Below are 27159 nucleotides of genomic sequence, written 5' to 3'. Positions count from 1 at the left end.
CGCATTGCCATGGGAAAGTCTGCTGTTAAGGACCTCTCCAAAGTACTGAAGAGCAATGGTGTCTCTCTGGAGACTAAGGTGCATCTGATACAGGCCATGGCCTTTGCAATGACTTGTTATGCATTGGAGAGTTGGACAATGACTAGGGAGGATAGAAGGAGAATTGATGCCTTTGAGCTGTGGTGCTGGAGAATAGTATTGAGAGTACCATGGACTGCTAGGAAAACAAACAGATTCATCTTGGAAAGGGTTAAACCAGGTGGTTCCTTGGAGGCAAGGATTCTGAGGCTTCATCTAACATACTTTGGACATGTTGTAAGGAGAGACCGGTCCTTAGAGAAGGACATCATGCTTGGTAGGGTGGAGGGACAGCACAGGGAAGGAAGACCCTTTATGAGGTAGATTGATTCAGTGACTGGGGTAATCGGGATGGGAATGTCAGAGACAGTGCAACTGGCACAGGACAGAGCAAATTTTAGGGCTTTTGTACATAGGGTTGCTATGAGTTGCAAGAAACTCCATGGCACATAACAACAACAACAACAACAGAAGACATTATGGAAAAATGATAGCATTAATGACATAAAAAAGTTAAGATGTAGAAAAAATTTGTTAGTGTGTTTTCCAGATGTGGTAAAAGTATCTACATTCTGTGTACCATGGAAACATTTTATCTGAAACATATAAACCAGCGTATTAGTATCATGTTATGATGATCTGATGTCAATCTTCTTTAAGGTCACAATTTGGAGACAGGGACACAGGAGTTTTAATGTATTTGGCAGTTATCTGTTACTAAAAATATTTGTTAAGATTTTAGTCACTCGAGAGAACTGATAGTTTTAAAATCTTCAGGTCTATCCATTAGGTCTTAGTAGAATCCTATGTTTAGCCTAAAATATCCATTTGGTCTGTTCGCTTTAGTTAGAAATATGTTTTCAATTACTTTGATTTTTGTAAAAAAGCAGTTATTTATTTCATTTAAGATACTCTTATTAATAGAATATAAGTTGTTCCTTCATCATCTGACAGTAAACCAAGAAAAATTACCCAGTTTAGAAAGTATGGGTGACCTAACCACCAAAAATCTAGACTACGTGGCCACCTCTATCCATGAAGCCGTCACCAAAATCCAGTGAGCAACCTCCGTCCACACCAGCGCCACCAAAGCGGTCCTCCGTCATGCGTGTTCCCAGTCTGCACAAACCTAGTTGTACATATCACGTATTAGGAAGCACGTGAAGGCTGCTCTGGCGAGACTGTCGTGGTTTTTAAAGCTGACCCCCTCTCCCAAGAAAGCGACCCTTGAAAAGAAATGGAGGCCTGGAGTAGAGCCTTTTTTAGAGGCCAGAGCAAATGAAAGTTTTTATTTAAAGAATAAAGTATTTTGATTAAGAGACATAGCTATCTTGCCCCTCTGCCTTTTAGAAGCAGGGGTGTCACCTGTGTTATCATGTGCTTCTCCATATTGTCTGTGCAAAGTCAAGCCCCAAAGATTAGATAGTTTCCGAGTAGCTAAGTGTGATTGTGGGTGTTGACTGTGTCATTAAAATCTTCTCTTTAAAAAAAAAAAAGAAAGTATGTCAGAATAACATGAGTACAGTAAGAAAAAGAAAAGATGAAAGGGGTAGGTCAGTGTCTTCAAAAAATTTTGCCTATCCTGAGGGATTCCTGTGGTTTAATGTGTAGCATGCTGTCTGCTAGCCAAAAGATCAGAGGTTCAAATTCACCACCTTCTCAAAGGGATACTGAGGAGCAATCTCTTCCCATTAAGATTTAGAGCCTCAGAAACTCGTTAGAGTCAGCATCAACTTTGCAGTGGGTTGGGGTTTTGGTTTTAAGAAGAATGCAATAAGCACTCTGATTTCATCTTTTATACTCCTTTGCTCTTCATTAGGGAACAGCTCTAAATTTTCATTTTGGTCCCCAGTCTTTCCTGCTCTCAGTTCATGTACATATTCCCCATCAGGCTTGGTTCAAAGATGTACATATGGTCAACCATATCTAACCAGAAATTACATGCGAAGGCTTCTACATACTACCTTCCAAGTTTACAATTTTAAGGCTGTGAGGCTGGGATTGCCACAGGCATTTTCTTGCCTTTATAGAGGAATCTTTCTGGGAACAGAGTGATCCCAATGATAATGGGGCAAATAGCTGGAGAAATGAAACAAGGTTACAACTTTGGACCACTCTCCTGGGCTTTTCAAACATGGAAGTGAAGGATTTCTTTTATTCCTTTAACCTGCTTAGATTTGGTGTTCTGTTACTGCACTGGAAGCATATCTGCCTTATTTATGGACAGTAACTATAAATCTCTCATTTCTCTTGTAATAGAAAGAGAAATAACTTGATCAGTGAACACACACATTTATGATGTTGTAATTTCATTATTTTATTTTTTTGGTACTTGTAGTGTTAGGGTTTTTAACTTTTGTATCCATTGTCTTAGACATGACCGCATGGTCAAGGAGGAATGCGTTAAGTAAAATGAATTTGTAAGTCTTCACCTGCCACCCTTAGTAGGAGTGGTCTACAGCTTCTTCAACTGCTGACATGTGGTGGTGCACTATTGAGTAACATCTTCCACATCATCAAAAGCTGTGAGACCAACATAAGAGAGAGAGAGCTAACCAGACTGTGAGGAGATGGTACTAATAGATAGCCTGATGGAGCCCTTGAGTCAGAGCCAGAATTAAAGGTTTTGTTTGCTGGACAACGTACGAGCTGAGCTGACTTGTGACTGCTGAGAGAGGAATTCTACTGGACAAGTGAGGAAACCAGATGTTTTGTGCAACTGTGTTGTTGGACTGAACCTCGACTTTAACAGTGTCTTTTGCTTCCCCCTCTCCCAACCTGTTTCCCTAATAAACTCTACAACTGTAAGTAAAGAAGATTCTGTAAAGTCTGTGTGGTCATTTGTAACGAATTTTGGACCCAGTTAGTAGTAGTAGGTGCAGGGGTAGGTGGGTGTATGGAGCCTATCTAACCTTGTAAGGATCAGTTTTATACTATGACTATTGCTGATGAGGACAGTTCACCTTTGTGGACTTAGTAGAGGCCAGATATGGCCACCCCATACTTCCCTTGCACCATTTACAGTACTGCGATTCCTATGTACCTGAAAATATACAGGCCAGAATTTCTGATGAGCAAATCTCATTAAGCAAAGTTTTCTCAGGACAGTGTACATTTTCATTTAGGTATCTGTTACATTCCTAAAAATAATGTTATTTGAAACTATACGTTATTTCCCTTTAAAAAAATTTAAAGTCAAGATTTAGTGAAACCAAGTTTTAAAATTTATGTGAATTTCTCAAAATTATTTCTTGGACAAAAGGTCATGAAGGTGAGACATGACTAAATGTTTCTCAAAACTTCTAGTAGAACAAAGAAATGAAACTATGGCATATGTTGATTTTTCATGAAGGTATATTGTAGTAATAACGTGTTACTGCATCTCTCTCAAAGAATGAAAACACAGTTTGCTCAGGACAAGTTCAGAGCCATTGTTGATAGGATCTCTAAGAATTATAACTTCTCTAAGAGAAGACACAAAACAACAACAACAGAGCAGTAGACTTTTAAACTATTACCACAATATCAATTTTTGCTTCAAAATACAAAATATTATTATTATCAATAATAATTTCAGAGCAATTCCTAGTTGTAGTTGAGGTTTATGAAAAATACTGAACATATTTTATAATGTTTCACTTCAGAGTTTTTATTTTTTAGATTTAGAATGGGTACATACCTATTCTTTAGAGTATAATTAAGCACAAATATTTGATATTTTGGTAGAATCTCCTTTACATTAATTTTTAAGCATATGCAAGAATATTCACTAGGGCACTCCCAGATACTATATTTTATCTCCATTAATCTATTAAATTAAGGGCTCAATACTCTTCACCCTCCTCACCAGTCCCACAACAGTTCCACAGTGACTCCCCTCAGGCAATATATGGCACTGTTGCCAAAGGGATATGTTCAAATTTAGTCATTCATCTTTGTTAGTTTATAAAAAGGAAATGTACATCTGGCATGTAGTCTGCAGGTCATAAAACTGCATGAGATTGACACCTTCTGAACTAATCAGTTGGAAATGCATTTTTACAAGCCTCTCTGCTAACATCAATCAGAGAAAGAATCTCATTTTCAACAGCCGAGATGCAGGGACACATTGTTTGTTATTATTCTGCAGAGTTTATCAGTAACTTGCCCAAGCAAGTGACGGATGGTTATGAATCTGGTTCCCTATAACTTGAGAAAACATTTTTCATTCTTTGTCTGCACTTATATGGCTGGGGCTATCTAGTGCAACTAAGTTGATCACTCACTTGTCCAAATGTAAAGTGTAGTAAAATTGTCTTCTGGAGCAGCTTCTCAAAATCATCGAGATTCTATTTTCATCTCAGTAATACTAGGTTGGCTTAAATTTATGTTAGTTTAGAAGTCATCTCTAAAAGCATTAATCATTAAAAAAGATCTAAAGAAAACCAGAAAATGTTAAAAATCTATTGAATAGCAACTTCCATTATCCGTGAAGGGTCTTTCTTCAGTTTAGGCTTTCGAAGGTAAGTGGTACTTCAATGTAAAGTACATAATAGAGTTTATGCCTCAGTCCACGCAGTCCTTAATATTATTGCTCTGGTTATCTTTTCTGTTCATCTTTTTAAACACATTGCTATCTTTCTTAGGTCATTAGTTGATCTGGCAAACTTTTCCTGTAAAGGATTACAAAGTAAATATTTTAGGCTATTATTCAACTCTTCCATTGTTGTTCAAAGGCAGCCACAGATAAGATGTAAATGAATGAGTATGACTATGCTAAAATAAAACCTTATTTCAGATTTTGACCTATATTTGACAGATGTACTACCAGCCTCAAACTCAATATGTCTAAAACATGGCATATGATTTTTTCCCCTAAACATATTCTTTCTTGTATTTCTTATTTCGGTGTATTTCTTATATACCCACTATTTACCCCTCATCTCTCCAGGGTCTCAACAGAGAAATCTGGATGCTTTCCTGGATTCCTTATTATCTTTTCTCTATGCACAATAATCACAAGTTCTTTCTTTTCTTCATCCAAAATAGCCACTGAGTCTTTTGTTTCTTTTAATGTCACTATAATTAAGGTCTGTTGTTATTGTGTTGCATATCACAGAGTTGGAACCGATCCATAGCTGACCCTCCAGCAGGTTTTCAGAGGCAGTTAATCCCATAGAAAGAGACTGCCCATCCGTCTTCTGTGCAGCAGCTACTGGCCTCAAACAACATGCCTTCGAGACTGCAGTGTAGCTCTAGCCACAAAAGTGGAAACCATTAAATTATTATTACTGTTATACTAAAAAGCCCCCTTTTACTGCTATTGATTTAGAACTAGCTCACAGCTGACTCTACTGGGTTTTCAGAAGCTGTAAATCACACAGGAGAAGATTATCTATCATTCTCCCATGAAACATCCGATAGATTCAAACCACTAGCCTTTGGGTTGGCAGCACAACTCTCAATCCATGAGGCCAAAGGTCCTTTATTATCAGTATATTGTTATTATTACCATGTTATTCCAGGGACTTGGACCTGATTCACAGCTGATCCTCCAGTGGATTTGCAGAGGCAGTAAACTGCAGAGGACAAGAGTGTCCATCTCTCTTTAGTTGAGCAGTTGGTGGATTTGAACCACATGTCTTCAGGCTGGTAGTGCTTTTTCTTGCCACTAGGCCACCAGAGTTCCCTGGTAGACTCCTACATTATCAACATGGTGTGGTGGTATTGAGTATTGTTGAGCTGACCCTACAGAGGGTTTTCAGAGGTAGTAAACTGCACAGGAGTTGACTGCCCATCTTTCTCCCATAGAGCAACTGGTGGATTAGAATCATGTGCATTTTAGGTTGACAGCACAGCTCCTTACCACTAGGCCACTACATAGAAATGATAAAATAATCAAAGCATCCATGATTCTGTTAAAAAGAACAAGGTACAATGGCATAAAGAGATATTAAAGATAGCTCTTTGGAGGATTAATATTTAGAAAAGTGAAAAAAAAAAAAGAAAAAAAAATTTAGAAAAGTGCTTCTAGAATACTTGAAATATAATTGTATGTACTAAGAAAAAAGAAAACTAGAAAGATCCCTATCAAATTAATTCTTCTGATGCGCAAAAGAAAATATTTGTGTACTACTAAGTGTATCGAAGACAGTGCGATTGGCACAGGACAGAGCAGAGTTTAGGGCTGTTGTACCTAGGGTTGCTATGAAACACAGTGACTTGAGGGCACTTAACAACAACAACAACAACAACAACTAAGTGTTCAGGATTTTTGTTCATAGGGTTGCTATGAGTTGCCTAGGACTTGACAGCATTTAACAACAACATAGTGAGAAGTCAGTTGGCTTAGTGGACAGAAAGTGATGCTACCAATCCAGAGGTGGGTGATTTTTAATCTGTGTCTCTCAGGCCTGATTTTAATTGTTTTTGGTCAAACATTCTTCTAGGTTGTATAGCACTGGTCTGTCGATTTGCTGTACAGAGATACCTCATGGTTGCTGTGATGCTGAACACTGTAACACTGATGTGTCAAATGTGATAATGGTTACCCATGGTGGACAGTGTTTGGTGGAGCTCCCTGATTAAAACAAGCTTGGAAGCAGGAATGACATCCACTTCCGTAACAGCTTGCTTCTGGAAACCCTATGAACTTGGAGAAACGAAGAAAGTCATACAAGTGATCAGGTCTTTCGTTCGTAGAGTCACCTATGACTCAACATCATTTAACAACAATAGCAACAACAATTAGTATCCCTAATAATTAATTTAAGGTTTAACATAGAGATGTGAGTTTAAAGGATGTCAGTTTTTAAACAGAGCAGCAACACTCATTTCTGTATTTTAAAGCTTGGGGTGGCACATAATTAGCAACTGGTGTAAAATACTGCAAACTAAAATAAAACCTTGGATTTCCACTCCCCCCAGCTTTATAAAAACTCATTAGAAATAGTTGTTTTGTTGTTGTTAAATGTCACTGAATGGAGTACAATCCATAGTGACCCTGTGAACAACAGATCTGAACCCTGTCCTACCTTGCACCATCATCACACTTCCTGACACACTAGAGTCCACTGCAGCAGTCACCCTGTCAATACACCTGGTTGAAGGTCCTCCTCTTCTTCACCAACCCTGTACCTTTCCAAGCATCATGTCCCTCTCCAAAGAGTAGCCCTTTGCAACAACATGCCTGCAAGTATGTGAGTTGAAGCCTCATCCATATTTGCCTCCAAATGGCAATGTGGCTGCACCCTCTCCAAGAAATATTTGCACGCCATTTTGGCCATCCATGGGATGTTTAGCATTCTTTCCCAACATCATAGCTCAAAGGCATCAATTATTCTTCTGTCTTCTCTATTCATTTTCTAGCGCTCAGAAGCACAGCAAGTGAATGGGAAGACCACGGCCTGAATCAGATGCACCTTACTCCTCAAACTGACATTAGTCCTCAATTTGGAAAGGTCCCTAAGTACAGTTTCCCAGATGCCATATGTCTCCTGATTTCCTGACCGCTGGTACAAAGGGTTTTAACTGTGAATCCAAGTCATATGAAAATATTGACAGTTAAAAAATAGTAGTACACCCCAATTCCTGGTGTACTACATAAGGATTACTTGAGTCTAGCATTTTTCCTCCCAACTAGAATGGAGATGCTCTAAGAACTCTATGGATAGCAAAAGGATGCAGCATAATTGCAATCTCTCCTCCAAACCTCTATTAGGAACTAATAGACTCCTTTGAGCAAATGGTAAATTCCCTGCAAATCACCATCTTCCAGAGCGTTGCATTTGAATGTTGTGAGACTCTGAGAACCATTTTCTTCTGATAACATCTAGATTCCTTCTGGGAAGTATTTGCAAACTCCTGTAATTATTCTTCTTTCCCCTCTCTTCCCAGTGCTTTTAAACTCTGATTTAATTTTTATTTTTAAATTCGTTTTGGAGAGCATAATAGTATCATCTTCCTGACAGATTTTTTTTTTAATTTGGCAATCTCCAAACTTCGACTGCATTTTGTTGATCCCCCTCATTTGGCTGCTCGCATAACATTTTTTTTATCCATTTTGGGGTCTATTTTTCTCTGACCCACTATTTTTTCTTGCCATCTGAACAATTAAATTTAATTTTTACTTTATTGTTACTACTTGCTAATTTCTGAAAGATCTCAGCTGAGCTGTGCTCTCCTTTCTACCTTTATCACCTCCAAAGATATAAAAAAAATTTAAAAAGGATATATTTTAGATACATTTTTTGATATGTGTTCACAAAGCAGTAACTCTGAAGCAAAAAGAATAACTACTAGGGGAGGAATGATGTATATTGCATTGAAACAGATGAGGAAGAGATCTGTTTAAAAGGGGTATATAAATGGGTATTCTTGTCATTACAGAAGTCCAGAGTGAAGGCTGCACAGTGGCGTGGACTTGGGGGGAGGGGTTGCATAACAATGAAAGAGTTTTTCTTTTCAAGGAGAAGAGTGATTGGGGGGGTGAGGGGATGGGTAGGGAGAAAAGTGCAACAGTGAATGACTGGAAATCCCAAGTCTCTGAAAACTTTCATTAAAATTAATAAAAAAAGAAGAATAACTACTTAGTTAGAAATCTCAAAAAGTCATTGCCACTGAGTCTGAACCTTCATTGGGTTTCCTGGGCTGTAAACACACAGGAAGAGTCTGTGCATCTTTTCCCTGTGGATCTGCTGGTAGGCTGTAACTGTCATAGGGAAGTGTAGCTTTATTAAAAAATATTATATAATATTTGGTGACAGTTGTATTTTTCAGCCATGAAAGCTCAGAGTTTAAGTTTTAGACTTTTTTTTTTTTTTACAGTACCACATTTCTTTCTTTTTCTTGTCATCCTTATTTACTGTTCAGCTCTCAGATGCATAGCAGGTAATCAGAAAGACTATGGTCTGAATCAGACGCACCCTAGTCCTTAAACTGTCATCATTACTCCTCAAGAATTTGGAGAGGCTCCTAACTGCAGATTTTCCCAGTGCAGTGCATTTCCTGATTTCTTGACGGCCGGTACCAAGGGTGTTAATTGTGAATCCATCCATCATGACACTGCCTATCAGTCTGGTGGTAAGAAACTTTGTTTTCTTGGTATTGAGATGCAATCTGTACTGAAGGCTGCAGTCCTTGATCTCCTGCAACAAGCGTTTCAAGTCCTCCTCATGTTTAGCAAGCAAGGTTGTGTCATCTCCGTAGCACAGATAATTGATGAATCGCCCTGATGCCACACTCTACTTAATAGAGTCCAGCTTTTTGGATAATTTGCTCAACATACAGATCAAACAGGTATGGAGGGAGAGTACAACCTTGACACATGCCCTTCTCAATTTTAAACCATGCAGTGTTCCCCTGCTCTGTTCACACAAACTCCTCCTTGTTCAGGAATAGGTACTGCATGAGACAATTAAGTGCTCATTGATGCCTTTGAGCTGTGGTGCTGGAGAAGAGCACTGAACATCTGCTGGACGGCCAAGAGAACAAATACATATGTCTTGGTGCAGCCAGAGTGCAAGAATAATGAGCCTTTGGTTCACATACTTTGGGCACGCTGCTAGGAGGGGTTATTCCTTGGAGAAAAATGTGATGCTGGGAAGGGTGGAGGGTCGGCAAAGGAGAGCTGGACTGACATGGTGACAGCTGCAATGAGTTCTTGTGTGTCAGGAAGTGTGAGGATGGCACAGGATAGGACAGGGATCAGATCTTTTGTTCATAGGGGTCTATGAGTCAGACTTGATGATGGCACCTAACAACAACACCACATTTCTAGTAATTGTGGAAATAAAATTTAACAGGGAGGCTAATTTACAATTCTTGGATATAAATACTTTCTGTGGATCTAAAACTGTAACTAATACTGAGAATTATTTTATCCAGAACAATAATTTTTTTAAAACGTAAAAAAAAATGTTTTAGTGCATATTTAGATTTTTCAGCTGAGTTTCTACTGCATGAAAAAAGAAACTTTCTTGGTAAGGACAACTGAATTATGCCCTGGAGAATAGGAAGGATTTGCTTTTTTCATGGTGAAGTAGAAGTCTGAGGTAGAGCTCCCTGAACTCTTCCATCAGTGGAAATGGTCAGCAATGCAAGCCCATGGCAGTAAGGGTGTCATTGTTTTAATCTTCACTCCAGACCAAACATCATCTACTGGTAACCAGTCCCCATCTCACTGTGTTTCTTTTCTTTGATCTTAGGAACTGCATATTCAGAGTAAGTTCTGTGTTCCTAACAAGAAATGGCTCACTTGAGAGGTGAGTTCACTTTTGAAGTAAAGTTGGAGGTGAAGAGAAATATTTATAGGACTAATCTGGATAGGTGTTGTTGAGCATTTGCTCAAAGCTTTCTCAACTAAGATAGGATAGCGGTTCCCAAAGTGTGCAGAATGGAGATGCCATTCAGTTATGTGGTACAGGAACCATTTGTCTGACTCCCAACCTGTGATGTAAGTCAGTTTATTATTTCATTACTTTCTTGATGAAAGTACTAATTGTATATGATCCAAGACTACAGCCTTCAGTATAGATTGACCCTCAACATAAAACAAAAATCCTCATAGCTGGAGGATATGTGACATTGTGGTAAATGGAGAAAAGGCAGAAGTGGTTAAGGATTCCATTTTACTTGGATCCACAATCAAAATTCATGGAACGAGCCATTACAAAATTAAAATAAGACACTGCATTGGGTCAATCTGCTGTAAAAGACCTCTTTAAAAATGTTAAAGAGTGAGAATGTCAGTTTAAAGATGAAAGTATACATTACCCAAGCCATGCCATTTTGAATTGCTTCATATGCATGTAAAAGCTGGACAATGAATAAAGAAGACAGAAGAAGAATTGATGGGTTTGAATCATGATGTTATATAGTCTCTCTTGCTTATTGCCATGCAGTTGGAACTGAGTCCAGTTGACCTTCCATTGGGCTTGGAGAGGGCATAACTTGCAAGTGAGGACACTGTCCATCTTTCCCCCACAGAAAGGCTTGTGGATTCCAACTGTGTGCCTTTGAGTTGGCAGCACAACTCCTTACCCACAAGGCCACCAGATCTCTCAAATACAGCACAGGCTGTCAAAAAACACATAAACCTCTTTTAGAAGAAGTGCAGTCAGAGGCCAGGATGGTGAGACTTCATCTTACACATTCTGGGAACATTATCAGGAGGAGCCAGTCTTTGGAGATAAACAATCACATTTGAAAAGTTAAATGGTCAGTGCAAGAGAAGACCCTCAACTAAACAGACTGACGGTGAATAGAAAAAAAAAATAGGCTTAAGCAAAAGTAGGTGTTAACAAGCTGAGTGCAGGATCAGGCAGGCTTGGCAGCACTTAGCAACAATATCACTCCACCTATTTTAGTGGAGTTCAGTGTTCTGTTCCAGCAGCTACTGTTTGATACCTGGAGGAAACTTGTGGAGACCATGATAGGGTGCACAACTTTGTCAAGACTTTTTTTTTAATTATTGTTGTTAGGTGCCATCAAGTCAAATATAACTCAAAAGCCACCCTAAGAACAACTGATATGAATCTTGTCCTGTCCCGTCCCCACAATTACTGACACACTCAAATCCACTGCTGAAGTCACTGTTGTCAACCCACCTGGTCTTCCTCTCTTTCGCCGACTCTTCCCTTCCCAAGCATGATGTTCCTCTCCAAGGAACGGCCTCTCCTAGCAACGGGCCCAAAGTATGTGAGATGATGCTTCACCATCTTTACCTCCAAGGAGCACCTTGGCTACACCTACCCATAAACCTATTTGTTTGTTCTTTTGGCTGTCCATAGGATATTCCGACTTCTTCTCCAATACCACAGTTCAAAGATATCAATTCTCCTGTCATCCTTAGTCATTGTCCAGCTTGGCCTGAATCAGGTGCACCTTAGTCTTCAAACTGACATCTTTACTCCTCAATGATTTGGAGGGGGTCCCTGACTATAGGCTTTCCCAGTGCAACATGTCTCCTGATCTCTTGACTGCTGGTACCAAGAATATTGATTGTTGATCCAAGTAAAAAGTTGCTCTTCGTGCTGTAAAGCTTAAACTGTGCATTTAGATTGGGTTTTTTTTTTTTAATCTTAAAGAAAAATGAACCGTACACTTCATTTGAACAAACTGTTTACTTCTGTGACAGCCTCTGAAAAACCAAGGTCAAGTTCACATCTTCTGAATGTATGGGTGATAAAGGAGTGACTCAAACCATTAACCTTTTGGTTAGTAGCTCCAATACACAACGCTCCATGCCACCAAGGTTTTTGTTCTTGCACTAAGGAAATGTTAAATAAGAATTGTATGTACCTGTTGCAACTCATCTACAAATTCCACCCAAGAGCTAAGAAATAAAGGTCCTTTATAACTTGGGGACTAAACATATAACTCAATCAGCTTCTTCACTTAATTCTCATCCCAAATTACTTCATATGTATCTGTTTCCTAGCGAAATCATTATTTCAACCCAGAACTTAGTTTTGAAAGTGGATCTTTACCACTGTAGTTACTATAAATCCAGGAATTGGAGTGTTTTGTTGTTAGGTGCCGTCTAGTTGAAGACCACTCATAGCAACCCCATGAACAAGAGCTCTGAACCGTGTCCTATCCTGTGCCATCCTCATCATCTCTGACACGCTTGAACCCATTTCTGCAGTCAAATTAATGCATCTTGTGAGGATATCCCTCTCTTTCGCTGACCCTCTACCTTCCCAAACATGATGGTCCTTTCCACTTGGTGGCCTCTTCTAGCAACATGCCCAAAATACGTGAGATGAAGTTCGGCCATCTTTGCCTCTAAGAAGCACTCTGGCTAGACTTTTACCAATACCTGTCTGTTCTTTCGGTTGGCAGTCCATGGGATATTTAGTGTTCTTCTCCAGCACCACAAATGCAAGGTATCAGTCCTTTTGTCATTCTTATTCACTGTCGAGCTCTCAGACAGGTGCATAAGCAAGTTACTTAAAAGCCCAGGGCTTTAATCAGGTGCACTTTAAAGTCACATCACTCCTCAGTAATTTGCAGAAATCCTGATAGAGAACTTCCCAGTACATCTCCTATTCTCCTGACTGCTGGAATCCAAGTAAGATGAAATTGTTGACAACTTCCATCTTTTCTCTATTTTATCATGTTTATTTTCAGTCCAGCTGTAAGAATGTTTGTTTTCTTGATGGTGAGATGCAATCCATATCGAAGCTGTAGTCTTTGATCTTCTCCAGCAAGTATTAAAGCCCTTCTCACTTCCAGCAAGCAAGGCTGTGCCATCCATAATACAGGTTGCTGTGGTTTCCCCCGATCCTGGTGCCACATTCTTCTTCATAGAGTCCAGCATCATGAATGATTTGTTCAGCATACAGATTGAAAAGGCAAGGCGAACAGCATGTGTCTTAATTTAAACATGCTAGTCCATTGTCCTCAAATACGTAGATCCTGCATTACCAGATTGCCTCTTGGTTTGGAAAATACTAACTGTATATATCCAAACCAAACTCAAACTCATTGCCATTCGGTTGATCCTAATTAGGCTGATACAGACTCAGTGATCTTGTAGGATGGAGCAGAACTCCCACAGGGCGTTCAAGGTTTCATGGACAAAGCTTTATGGATACAGAATGCCTCATCCTTCTTGCAAGGGGTAGCTGGTAGATTTGGATAGCTTGCCCTTTTGGAACAAAATGCCTCATTCAGCAACACAATGACTCACTAGTTAGTAGCAAGGGACCTTAACCAAAGTGCCACCAGAGTTCTTCTCATACATCTGAAAATGTCCTGCTGCCTAGTCTGACTCACAGCAACCTTCTAATTCTGAGGCTGTAAATTTTTACAGGAGGAAACGGTCTGTTTTTCTCTCCAACAGAGCCACTCATGGACACAAACTACCAGTCTTTGGCTTAGCAGGGCAACACTCAATGCCCTACAAAACCAGAGCTCCTCTCTATACCTACAGAATATACTTCAATTCAAAGAATCTATTTGAGGTTGTAAGTCACTTAGGTTAGTATTTCAGAACATAAGGCTGGTACTGAGATTCCCTCTTAGAAGATCAACAAAATTAGGTTAGGGACAAGAATACAAATTATGTGAGATAAGTAGAGAATCCACAGGAGGTCTTCTATCAGCTCAGATTTCCCCTTGGAGAGGGAAGCCTAGAGATAGCATAGTTTCATGCTAATAAGAATAAACAAAGGGGAATGAGGCCAATTCACAGCTGATAAATTTTGAGGAACAGGAAAAACCTCCTTAGCTGATAACAATACTAAAGAGTTGATTAGCCCCTAAATTACTCTGCAGCCTCTCTGCAGACTTGGCCTTGTAGTTCTTTTCCCTCTGAGAGAGTTTGCAGCCTCCTCACTGTAATCTTTTAGAAGACAAAAATCTAAAGTATATGATCAAGAAAGAAGAGAATCTCTCCTTCCTCCCAAGGCAATACAAAACAATGGGCCAGGGGTTCTTGTGTAGAAGTAATGAGGTAAGTTACCATCTGGGCCATAGATTAATGCTGCCATTTCTACAAAGTGCGTGGTGAGACAGTAGCAGCCAGGTCCTAGCAAACAGGAAAAGCTTTGAGGGCCAAGGACTGACTCATCTATCAAGAGCAGAAAGGAGAGGTGGTATCAGCTCAGCATTTGTGGGCTATTCTAAATAGAAACGAAAGAGGAAACATAGTGAATATTTCTGCTGGAAACTAAAGGGAAGAAATGCAGCTTCTTGTCAGGAAGATGAGACACACAGAACATTTGGTTTGAGAATGATGGTGGGTGTGGGGTTCTGGCCTCTCTTCTTCTGAGAGAACTATTCCGGTTAGGTGCACTCCTGATATGGAAAGGAAATGCTGTTCAGACTTCTCTGACAATTATCTGTGAATTTCAATTAGTCAAGATGGGAACCTCTAAAAGTAAAAGAAGGAAAACGAAATAATAGCTACCTTGTAAACCAGTAATTTTTTAGTTCAAATCAAAAGATGAATTGCATTAGGAAAATCTGCTGTCAGGGACCTCTCCACAGTGCTGAAGAGCAACGATGTGAGTCTAGGGACTAAAGTATGCTGGATCCTGGCCATGGTCTTCGTAATTACTCATTCTGCATCAGAAAGTTGCACAATGACCAAAGAGGACAGAAGAAGAATTGATGCCTTTGTGTTATTGTGCTGGAGAAGAGTATTGGACTGTCAAGAGAATTAACAGCTCTGTCCTGGAAAGGGCAAAACCAAGCTTCTCCTTGGAGGCAAGGACTCTGAGGCTCCATCTCACATACTCTGCACATGCTCTCAGGAAGGACCAGTCCTTGGTGAAGGATATGATGCTTAGAAGGGTGGAGGGACAGTCAAGGAGAGGAAGATGCTGGATGAGATGGACTGACACAGGGGTAATGAGGGTAGGTGTGTCAGAAACAGTGAGATTGGATCAGAACGGGGCAGGCTTCGCTATGAGTCAGAGAAAGCTGACTGGAAGGTACTTAACAACAACAACAACAACAACAACAAACCAGTAACACCAAGTACTGTTGACCCACTTATGATGACCCTGTCCATGATGGGAACTGTGCCCCCCTAGGTTTTCAATGTAGGTTTTTCTCCAGAAGCAGATTTCCAGGTGTCTAGTCTAAGAAGCCTCTGGGTATACTTGAACTTCAAATCTTTAAGGGAGTAGTCGAGCATTAACTATTTCCACCACCAGGGACTGCAGCTATCATGAACAGCACACCATAAGGCCATCCACATGCTAAGCACCTTGTATATATTTTCTCACTTAATCCTTTAAAAAACACTTTTATTACTTTTTCTCCCCCTGGTTTAATCTGTTAGGAAGCTCTTTAATTCCTATTTTGTAGGCGAAACAATTGAAGTCTAAAGAGATTAAGAATATCGTCCAAGGTCAAATAATTACTATATGTTAGAATGAAGGCCCATTTGACTCCAAGCTTATCTTGCTCATATAGACACTCCCCACAAAGCAAGTAGAAGGTGGAGGCTATGAAGACACAGCTTAAACCTACGGACTAAGTAACCACAGCAGCTCAGGTAGAACAGGAACCAAGTCCATTCTAAAAACTCAGTGTTCAAGACCGAACAGCTGCTGCCAACTACTGACTCTCACTCTAAACATCTCTGAAAATGAAAATACATACTCGATGAGGAAAATATTTATTAAATAAAAGCTGAAGCTGGGTAAAAATATCACAATCTTTTTTAACAAGGGGAAAAGGAAAGTGTCTAAAAAGACACTGAGGTACAGCTTCAAGAGGACGGTTTTCTGCTTTGTTTTCCTTCATGCTTTTCAACATATCAGCTTGGGAAATATCTTGCATCTTTGGAAGGCTTAGTTATCAAAATGTTGCTTTACAGCTCCCAATTCACAGAGCCCAAAATGCTGGAGTTGAAGGCAAGAGTTACCAGGGGATTAGGAAAAGGAGCGCAGAACAAAGGGCTCTGATGCAGGAGTTGGTAACTCTGCCATTTCTGCCCAAGGAATAATCACCGTGCATATGTTACAGGAAAAACAGGGAGTGAATTCACTCGATTAGCACACGTCCATTTTTTCCATCAATGTAATCTACTAGGACCAGGTATTTCAGCAACAGACACTATAAACTCATTGAAACTTATAAACGTGACCCACACTAGTTTTCATGCTCAGCATCCTACCTCCTTCATTGTCCTTGCTATCTGTGCAGAGAGTCTCCATGGCTACATCACATCCTGCTCCTCTCCACCCTGGCTGGCAAACACAATGCCAGCCGTTTTGGTCCAGCGTGCATCTTCCATTGCTATTGCACAATCCAGGGCATCCCTCTGTCAAGAGAGACAAAGAAGGAAAACACAAGTGATTTGAGTACTGGAGGTCTTTACACTGAAAAATAAACAGATACGGGACACTTACTGGGAACAGGCCTTTTAAAACAGCACAAATACTGTAATTGCACATGGATAGAAACAGCAACATGGTCTACGGAATCTAATTCTTATCCAAGTGGCATCTTTGATTGGCCTGACCCTTGAGACACCACTTACCTTGTGCAGGACAGAAATATAGGCAACAACCCACTAAATAACTGTAGGCCAGACAAAATTAACTCCAATTTTTTTTCCCCCTTTAGCAAAGCAACAAGGTTGACTTCACAGTGTGAAAAAGCATCTGAACAAAATACTTTTTGAATCCCTCATGTGGATTTTTAAATCTGCTGTAAATATTACTGGTCATTTATTAGCACGTTTCCTTAAATAACCTTGTTGCTTTAAAAAATGCCCTCTAAATTCAAAAGCATGAAAGTGGGTATGAGGATATGAATGATGTTTAAAAGAGACCATTAATTTTATCTGGCCTCAGAGTTGCCGTATATTCATGTGAAATTACAGTGCATTAAATAATTGCACAAAGTATAGGCCAGTATTAATGACTATACTTTATGCCAAGAGTACATTCCTTTTCACAGAATAAGCAAAGCCCAGGAAATAGTGAAGCAGCTTAGCATCTATTCTAACAAACATTAGGATTCAGGCTGCATACGATGGGACAGGACCGACAGGATTTCCAACTAAATGTAATAGCTGTGCATATTTGATTACTTAGGACGGACAAAATGAAATACCATAAGGACCACAATAAAACATTGATAGACTGAACAAAAACACGGTAGTGACGTGCTTCAAGACAGATAGCGAAGAGTGATATTTTGTGACAATCTCCCTAAGGCTTTTATGCTGTTACCTTTATATCCTATCTTGTCTGCTTTTATGGGCAAGGAGGGAAAATTTGGGAAACAATTAAAATAATTTAATATATCCAAAATCTATAATTGTTTCAGTCTAACATGACATTTACAAAAAATAAAAAATAAAAGAAACAGTTTTGCCACTTCCTACTGATGATATCTGGCATGCGGCCAACATGATCTGTTTATGAGAATGACAGGTAGGTAAATTCTGGAGTTCTCTTCCTTAGTGTGGTAAGACACCGACAGAAGCTAGGATATAAATACTCTAAAATTCCAAGAGTAATTGGCTATGAATCAGATCTCTTTGGTCACAGAGTTATTCATAACTTGGTATAAAATATAAAAATACTTGCTATAGAAATTGGGGTTTGTTACATAGCTTCTTATAATTAGACTGCTACTCCTGTTTCAGTGACAAAATTTAAGGGTACAATCTGTTTAAAGATGTTTATTTTAAGTCTGCATTAAAAGAATTATTCATGTATTGGCTTCCCCTCCTCCACTACGGAACTTGAAATGAAAACATCTCAAAGAGACATTCTGTCTCTTAAGATTAGAGTTAACAGAACTAAGAATATTTTGACAGTCTCTCGTGGCAAAGTATAATGAAATTATATTTATGGATACCATCAGGTCAGAATGAGATTAATTTTGCTGCTTCTTTTCTTTCAGACAATTACCATCTGTTATTTATGGATTATTTGACATGAAAAAGGTGAATTTTCCTTTTGGATGAATTTGTTTTTTGTTTTAAAGGAAAAAAGGATTTAATTGCCCCACTGACAAAGAGGTGTGGCAGCTAACTGCACGCACACAAGAGTTGGTATATGAAAGCCTGGATATTGCCATGAATATTTCCATATTCTAATGAAAAGCACAAACAAGGGAATAGAAAATAGGTACTCTGAGGAGAAAGGGAAAGGGAATTTTCTTACGGGAAAAAACTTTCCCACCCATTTCTACAATAACTGAAGACATGAGAATCTGCTGTTTTCTAGGAATACTGTAATTGTTTTGGTTTGTAGAATGTACAATATCTTGTAGTTCTTATTTTTCAAAAAGAACAAAACATAAATGATAGGATATATACTTTGAAGCATTTAGAAAAAGCCAAATAAATGACATCAAAGGATAAATGTTATTTGGCTCAATGGATAGTAACCAGAATAGTCTTTCTATTGGCAATTTCTTATTCTGTATTAAGAGTGTGAGCATTTTGGCTTATTAATTTAGAATGTAAAGTTCATTAGTTAAATTGCCAACACTGATGATAAGTTAAAAACAACCAAACCAAAACAGCAAATGCACTGAAATCTTCAGTTTTTGGTTCCAGTGAAAACTAATGCTTTTACATAGGAATAAAATCTATGAAAACCCAAAATCATAAAAATGACACACAGACACTTAAGTCTCAATTATTTAAGTCAAAAGCATTTTACATAAGCCCAATTTTTAATTTAAAAAATATGCATGAAAACAGTCTATTTTCATACCTAGAGCAGTCTAATACAGTTATATAGAGAGATATATGTAGATATGTCAACAAAGAGCAAGTATACAGTACCTTTAACTATCTTATCCAAATAGTGAGCTTGAGAAATTAAAAAGGAAAAAAGAACAGACAGACATTTCAGAAGTGTCACATGGGACAAGGAAATTTTCAGAATTTACATGCAAATTGAGTAGCTGCAGCTGACATAAGACTCACATCACACGACAGAGATGCAGTTCATAGCTTCTAAAAATGTAACAGATTCTCGTTTTAGCAAATGTAGTCATGATCCCAGGCAACACTTAGCACTTTCAAGAAAACTTTGCAGGTAAACTAACCCTACCTTTCACAGGTTATTTGGAATGTCCCTACTCTACCCTTTTTAAGATCATACTTTAACAACTAAGTAGAACAAATGAAATCCAGTCTTCATAGAAACTTACAACTATGAAGGGATCTACAAATTACTAAGCTTTAATAGTTAATAATAACAAGAAAAAAGAAATTGAGAAAATATACTATAAGAAGGTCATGTTAAACTCCTGCGGAAAATAATTAAGTAGAGCCTTGATAACATATCAGATGGACAATGATATATAACTTATGGGATCAATTAAGAAATAGGTAGTGTTCTAAGACTATCTTAGAATGACTTCTTGGTAATTTGGTCTGTTTCCTGAGTACTCTCTGCCAACAAAATGGCACTAACACTTTATACTGATATTCTGCATTCTGTATATTTTATTTTATTTATAAATACAAATAAAGTTTCAGACTGTTAAAAAAGAAATAGGTAGTGTTTAGAGATCCCATTTCTTTTCAAACTCACACTAGAAGTGGCCATCTTTCTCAAAAGAGGCTTATGTGAAGGTAAGTTTTTTTACTCTACCTGTACCTGTCATCGGTCATTTAATTTTTCATGAGGCTACAATTAGGCTACACCTTTCCTCTTGAACAGAGACATAATTCCTCTCTCCCTTCACTCAATGTGGAGACCTAATATATTCTTAATAAGCCTCAAATCTTCCTGCTTTGTCAAAATTCATACATCTTTAATGATCTAAAATTGCTTTTCAAAGATGCTTATGTTGATTATTTTTCATCACTGACATATGCAAGTGGTAGCAGGACTCGTAACAGAATGATTTAAACTATAACTTTCAGCCGAGCCTCTCAGCTCTGATGGTTTTGCCATGTGGGTAAACAAAACCATAAATGGATTTGACACGTCTGTACTGTGTGCGTAAAAGGACTCTGCTCTGTCACAGATTCCATTAGAGGCTTCTGAATTGCATTTAAAAATATGCTTGTTTATAACTAATTAGCAATATACTGTAGGGTAATTAAAGCAAAGAAGAAAACAGTATAAGACACTACTCTGAAATGATAACTTAACAAAACAATTCAATTTTCAAACACTAAAATAGAAATGTTTTTATTATATAACAGTGCATCTAAAATTTCCTTACAAATTCTTCTAAATATTGTATCATCTTGAAGATTCAATAAAGCTCAACTAAGAACATAAACAAATCACCATTAAAAATTCTGGAGTTTCTGGTTCCAATTATGTTGTATTTCTGAGGAGATTCTTTGCTTATAAAAAAATTAAGATTGTAGATCATAAAGGGAGTAAACCTTTTGCTTTTATATCAGGTCCACTTCAGTTAACACAATCCAAAATACAGAATATAATTTAAATGTGATTTAATCATTTTAAGGGAGGAAAAAATGATTTTTATTCTGATCTATCCAACTATTTTAGCAAAGAAAATTAGGCAAAATACCAAGCTGAGTTATAGGTAAAAGCAAGTTTGTCATTAGATCCAGAGGAAACCAAAAATGAAGCTGAAATTATGAAATTATTTTAAAATATGCAGCAGGTAAAAATTAATGTAACCTCTTAAATATGAAAAATATGTAACAAATTTTACAAACAACTGAGGAAAATAAAAATTGAAAAGAATGCTCTGTATTCCAATTTAAAAAGTCTGTTGGGAAAAAGATAACAAATTTGTCATTTGTGTTTTATATCATAGGAGATATTTTAAGCTGATAGCTTAAAACTTTGAAAAAGATGGAACTAATACCTATATTTTGGCTTTAACAAGCAAAAGGTCTGATAAAACCATAAATGCTTTATTCTGAACAATGAAGAGATTAAAAGGGATCTTTAGTATAAAGTTCAAGTAATTATAAAAGAAGAATGATTGCAGTTCAAAAGCAATATATTATATGGTATTACGATTATCATAAGAGTTCGGAATGAAGGTTGCAGAGTGGAGTATACTCAGGGTGGCAGGGGGTGGGGGGGAGGCGTGGAGGGAATGTATACCAACGAAGGAATTTTTCTTTTACTTTTGAAAGAGAAGAGTGAACTGGGGTGGGGGGCAGGGAGAAAAGTGCAACAATGAATGAATGGAAATCCAAAAGCTCTGTAAATGTTCATTAAAATTAATAATACAAAAAGAGAAGGAAGAAAAAGAATTATTGCAACAATAAAAATGTCATTTTAAATCTACATGAGACAGCAAAGAAATGGAAGCAAGTTGTAAGAAACAATTAAGAACAATAATCAGAAAAATACAAAATTCATAAAAATTGTTGTTGTTGTTGATTGCCATTGAGTCAAGCACGACTTACAGGGATCCTATGAACAAAAGACCTGAAGTCTTTCTTTAACTATCATTTCTAAAGTTGCTGAAATGTACACTGGCTTGTAGAAAATTATCTGCAATGTAGTCTGTCAATGTAAGAAAAGCATTTCTGTCAGATATACTAAGAAGTTTTTATTTTATTGAATAACAATTTTAAAAATAGGTACGAGACAATAAAAAAAGAGAACTTTAAAAAATCAACTCTCCAGTAAAATCCTGTATTTACACAATACTTTCTTTACAGTGTCACCAATTTATCTTCTATGAAGATCCTGTGTGGGACATTGAGTGTGAGTACTGCCATATTTCTTGTAAGGCAGTTATTCTTAATCTTTTTCAGATCCAGTGTCTGAGAAAATTGGTGAGAATTCTTCATTCTTTCCCCAGGAAGATGCACAGATGTTGTCTATGATTTCTGCTCATTTGTGAGCTCTGAGTCTTATCAGCCCTGCTTATAATCTGTAAATCTAACTTACAGATGATGTGCACTTGGCTGATATATTGAAGATTCCTAAATTTCTTTCTCTTGGTTCAGGTTCAAAATGATCTGAGGGACATGCATGGAGTACTCTAATTCCAGCCTTGCTCCTGGAAGACAATCATAAAGGCTTACTTTGTGCCAGATGCTATTCTTAGTGTTATTCTCACATCTTCACCATTAATCTTCTATGATGTAAATACAGTTCTATCTGGTTGGAGGAGAAAAGCTGTTAGATCACACTGAATTGGTCTATATCATCATGTGATCCCAAGTGCATACAGCAGAATTGCACACTGGCTTTTCAACAGCTGTGACCTCTTTGGAAACAGATAGCCCGGACAGGTTTGCCAGGTATCTCTGGGTGAGAATGAAGGTGCAAACTTCGGGCTAGTGATCCAGGACTTCACCATTTGTGTCACTCAGCAACTTGGAGAAAAGGAGAGTTTAAGTATTCTGTACAAGATCACAAGTCATCAAGGATCAGAATTAGGATTTGAACCTAGTCTGTTTGGTGTAGAGATCCAGGGTTCTTAAACACTGTGGAATATAACTAACAGTAAGACTTAGAATTTTTTTCCCCCAATAGAAGAAATTAACTGATGGAAAGAGCGCAGAGTGCTATGCAATTATTCATGGTCTCATGAGAACTTTAAGCAGACACTTTCCCCCAAAAGCTTAAGGATGGTAGATAGATGGCTTACTTAGGAAAGGGCCAAGTAGACCTACTCTAGGGACCTCTGGTGGCCTAGTGGTAAGAAGTGCGCTGCAATCTTAGCTACATGCTGTAGGATGTACAATCGCAGGAGGATGGGCAATCACCTTCTGTGTGATTTACTGCCTCTGAAAACTCGCTGGACGGTCAGCTGTGAGTTGGTTCCAACTCAATGGAACACAGTAACAACAACAACAACAACAACAACAACAACAACAACAGAACTACTTTAGATGACAGAAAGCAGCTTGTCTTTCAAATATCATGGCCAATTCTTGACCTAAACTGCCCCTCTTTTTAAATGCCTTCAGATAGATAGATAATCATCTTGAAACACAACAAATCATCTTTTCTACAACTTTTATCAATGTAACATTTTATAGGTGTAAAACTTAGTAAAAGTAATTACAATTCACTCCTCACTTATGTCCTAATAATCACTAATAAACTGATCTCCATGTTTTCGTCTTTAAAAAAAAAAAAAGAAACACAACAAATCAAAGAACCGCCCTGGTTTTAAAGAGATCCACTGCAGGACCTCGTTCTACTTCTTCATACTGCTGGATACAAATTCAGGGAATCCTGGATATGCAAGAGAAGTCTGGCTCATGAAAGATTTTGATTATGAAAGTAGCCCATAAAATGTCAATATTTAAAAGGTAGTTAACGAGCACCATCTGCATTTCACACACTTCTCCTGAGGTGCTTTATTATTATTTTTGAAGAATTTTATTTTCTTTCTAAAGCCTTCATTGACAATATTTTACTTAGTTTTGTGGTGGGACATGGGTGGAGGTGGCCAAAAGAATGATTATACCTGTAGATCAAGATGAGATTTGCCCTGAACTCTATGGTTCTTTGAAAAGGTCTTTATTAATTATTCTTCATCTAGGGAGTGCTGGTAGTCTAGTTGGTAAGGAGTTGAGCTTCCAATCCAAAAGTGATGACTCTGGATGTTCATATCCATCAGCAGGTGCATGGGAGAAAGAGGAGTAATCTCCTCCTGTGCAATTTTCATCCATGGAAAACTGCTGGAAAGTCAGTTACAGGTTGGTTCAGACGATGCCAAAGTTTAAATGAGTCTTTTCATTCACTGCAGTCTCGTTGCACTATCTTTAATTTCTAACATGTCAAGTTGAAAAACAAATTATAGCTGTGTGTTGTTGCCTCATCTGTTTATCTATCAAAATTATTGGTATTTTTCTCCCACAAAATCTTATTTTATTCTCTCTCCCATCTCCTATCCTAATAGTTCTGATTTCAGAAGGATGTTAAAAGTCATGAAAAAGGAGAAGAAAAATCCAGAGACTTCTGTATCAATACGTTCCAGTTAGAAGACACCACAGAAGAACATGGTTTCATGATCTTTAGAACTACAGGGAGTTATGAATGTCTGAGTTATAGATAACTCCTACTTACCCATAATGCTATATAAACACTGCCAGTGGAAGGGAGAAAGAGCCTCAATAAGACGGACAGGCACAATAAGTACAGCAATGGATTGAAATAGAGTCGACCTTGTGAAGATGGTGTTATGACTGGGCAGAGTTTCAAACTGTGGTACTTAAGGTCACTACGAATGGGAGTTGACTTGATGGCATCTGATACCACCACTAACAAACATGGCTCTTCCCTTCCTCTTAACTTTGTTGTTGTTGATTGTCTTCGAGTAGAGCACGACTCACAGTGACCCTATGAACAAAAGTCCTGAAGCCCCTCTACAACTATTGACATTTATCAAAGTTCATAGAGCTTCCAGAGGCATGTTGTTCAGGAAGTGGATGCCACTCCTGCTTAACTTTAGTGCAAGAACAAAGCTCAAAGGCTTTTTGGTTGTTTAAAAGCTGGACTACAATAAGTGAAGGTGACTGTGATGAGTAGATTGACTCAAGTGAGGTTATTTAAATTCATATTACATTAAAACCAATAACTGTTTATTACACTAAAGACACAAGTTCAGACTTATCTATACATTCTTAAAGACACTGACTCTCATTCACTGTGTCGATCTATATATTTAATTTAATGTGTATAACTTCTCCATTAGAATATCCATGCTAATCACTGTATTCCTAGTATTTGGCTCATTAGCAAGTAATTGTTAAAAGTTAAACTAGTAGTTTATTGTTGTTATTGTGTACTGTTGAGTTGGAACCAAACCATAGCTGATCCTCAGGCGGGTTTTTAGAGGCAGTTAATCTCATGGGAGGAGACTGTTCATTCTTCTCCTGTGGAGCAGCTGGTTGCCTCAAATCACGTGCCTTTAGGGATTGCAAGTTCAGCTCCTTGCCACTAGAGCTCCCCGTAGTTTATTACCTTCTATTATGATTTGAGCGAAAGTTTACGAAGCAAATTGGGTTTTCATTCAATCATCCATATACATTTTTATTTTAAAACATTAATTATAATACCCATGATTTACTCACACTTTATGTCTTTCCTGTAATTCTCAAGCAAGTCATAATATCTATAGAATGATATCTATTGGAATGATTAAATGTACTTATTACAGGGGCCCAAGCATATTTTTACAGGGAGCTCTTAAAGTCTAGTGGTATCTCCGTTGTAATTCTGAAGGCTCATGGTTTGTTCGAATCCACCAGCTGCTCTGCAGAAGAAGGATGGGCAACCTCCTCCCGTGATTAACTGCCTCTGAAAACCCACAAGAGGGTAAACTGTAGGCTAGTTCAACTCCATGAAACACAACAACAACAACATTGTATTTTACAGGGACGTTCAGGTGGTATAATCCACAGGGATGTGGGGTCTAATCCAATGCTTAAACTTTCTGGTAATTTTATGTACCAGCAGCTCTATAAGAGAAAATACTGGCAATCTCCTGACATGCGATTTACAGCCAAAGGACTATCAGCTATATGTTGGCACCTCAATGGCAATGAGTCGAATATTATCTTACACAGGCTGGCAGTATTTGAAGCTGTTCTACAAGTAACATGGAATGAAGAAAAGAGAGAGAAGAAAACATGACCATTGCTTCATTCTTAACTCTCTTCACCCCTCCTTCATGGATCTCCTCCTCCTCGTTCATCCATCCTATTTACATTAGTTCTCACCATGACATTTATGCTGCTACTATGTGTTGAAAAGTGTGCTAAGACTTTAACCTGAATTAGGAGCCCTGGTGCCAGAGTGGTAAAATGCTTTCTGCTAAATGAAGAGTCAGTGTTTCAAACTCAGTAGCCACTTCATGGGAGAGAGATGTGGCATCTGTCTTTGTAAAGGCTTTTGTGGTCAGCCTTGGAAACCCCATGGGGCAGCAGTTCCAGTTTGTACTATCGAGTCACCCTTGACTGCTTGGTGATTTTTTTTTTTAATAGGACAATAGGTATTATTTTTATCTTCTTAGTTCAGAAAGGCAGCACAGAAAATTAACTTTCCCAAGATCTTAATTTTTTTTAAAGTGCCAACTATGTAGTCTAATATTAACTAAATTATACTTAGAATTTATGTTATAAATGTACTTATAATTATACTTACACTGTATTTGTATAAGGCAGACTGCCAGCATTATCTGCTTTGAGATTGGTCAATGAGCTTATTCGGAGGAAAAAAAGATTTCCAAAAAGTGTGGAAATCTTTAATTCAACATTGACAATTAAAGGGGGAAAATGAGATAAGATTAAAATGCAAACTAATTTGAAATTAATATTTATCTATGATTAGTCTCATAAGTGAGTGTGGCACTTTATATAGACTAAATTTCATGGTATCAACAGTTATAACCTGCTCTAAAATCCAAAGTTTTGGAATCTAAATGGCTAATACGAAGGATAAATGTACACACACACACACACATACACACACACACCCTGGGGGTGCAGGGGAGGGGAGAAAAAGAACAGAAGTAGTTCAGTTCATTTATAAATGTTACACAAGAAATATCTGCTGACTGGTAGTTCTAAGGAAGGCTGTTAATTTAAAAATGAGGTCAAAGAAGTATATGTGCATGCTTTGGGGAGGAAGTGGGCTTATTTGGAGGCCTATATGGAATACTATTAATTCCAAATTTGCCTCCCTTTCACCCTCAAAGTGAGTC

The 27159-nt window shown here is 38.0% G+C and overlaps 1 protein-coding gene across 1 annotated transcript in view; it reads right to left on the bottom strand.

Annotated features, from left to right (window-relative positions):
* TENM3 (teneurin transmembrane protein 3) overlaps positions 1-27159 on the bottom strand; it is a 674684-nt gene that overhangs the window by 100334 nt on the left and 547191 nt on the right. The window contains exon 12 of the mRNA XM_006882227.1: positions 16691-16837. Within this exon, the coding sequence (XP_006882289.1) occupies positions 16691-16837 (147 nt within the window). The remainder of the gene's footprint in view (positions 1-16690; positions 16838-27159) is intronic.

The sequence above is a fragment of the Elephantulus edwardii genome, unplaced genomic scaffold, assembly GCF_000299155.1.
Source record: "Elephantulus edwardii isolate Elephantulus edwardi_28Jun2011 unplaced genomic scaffold, EleEdw1.0 scaffold00018, whole genome shotgun sequence".
In the NCBI taxonomy this organism is placed as follows: Eukaryota; Metazoa; Chordata; class Mammalia; order Macroscelidea; family Macroscelididae; genus Elephantulus; species Elephantulus edwardii.
The sequence above is the reverse complement of the archived record's forward strand: the minus strand, read 5'-3'. Positions and strand labels throughout refer to the sequence as shown.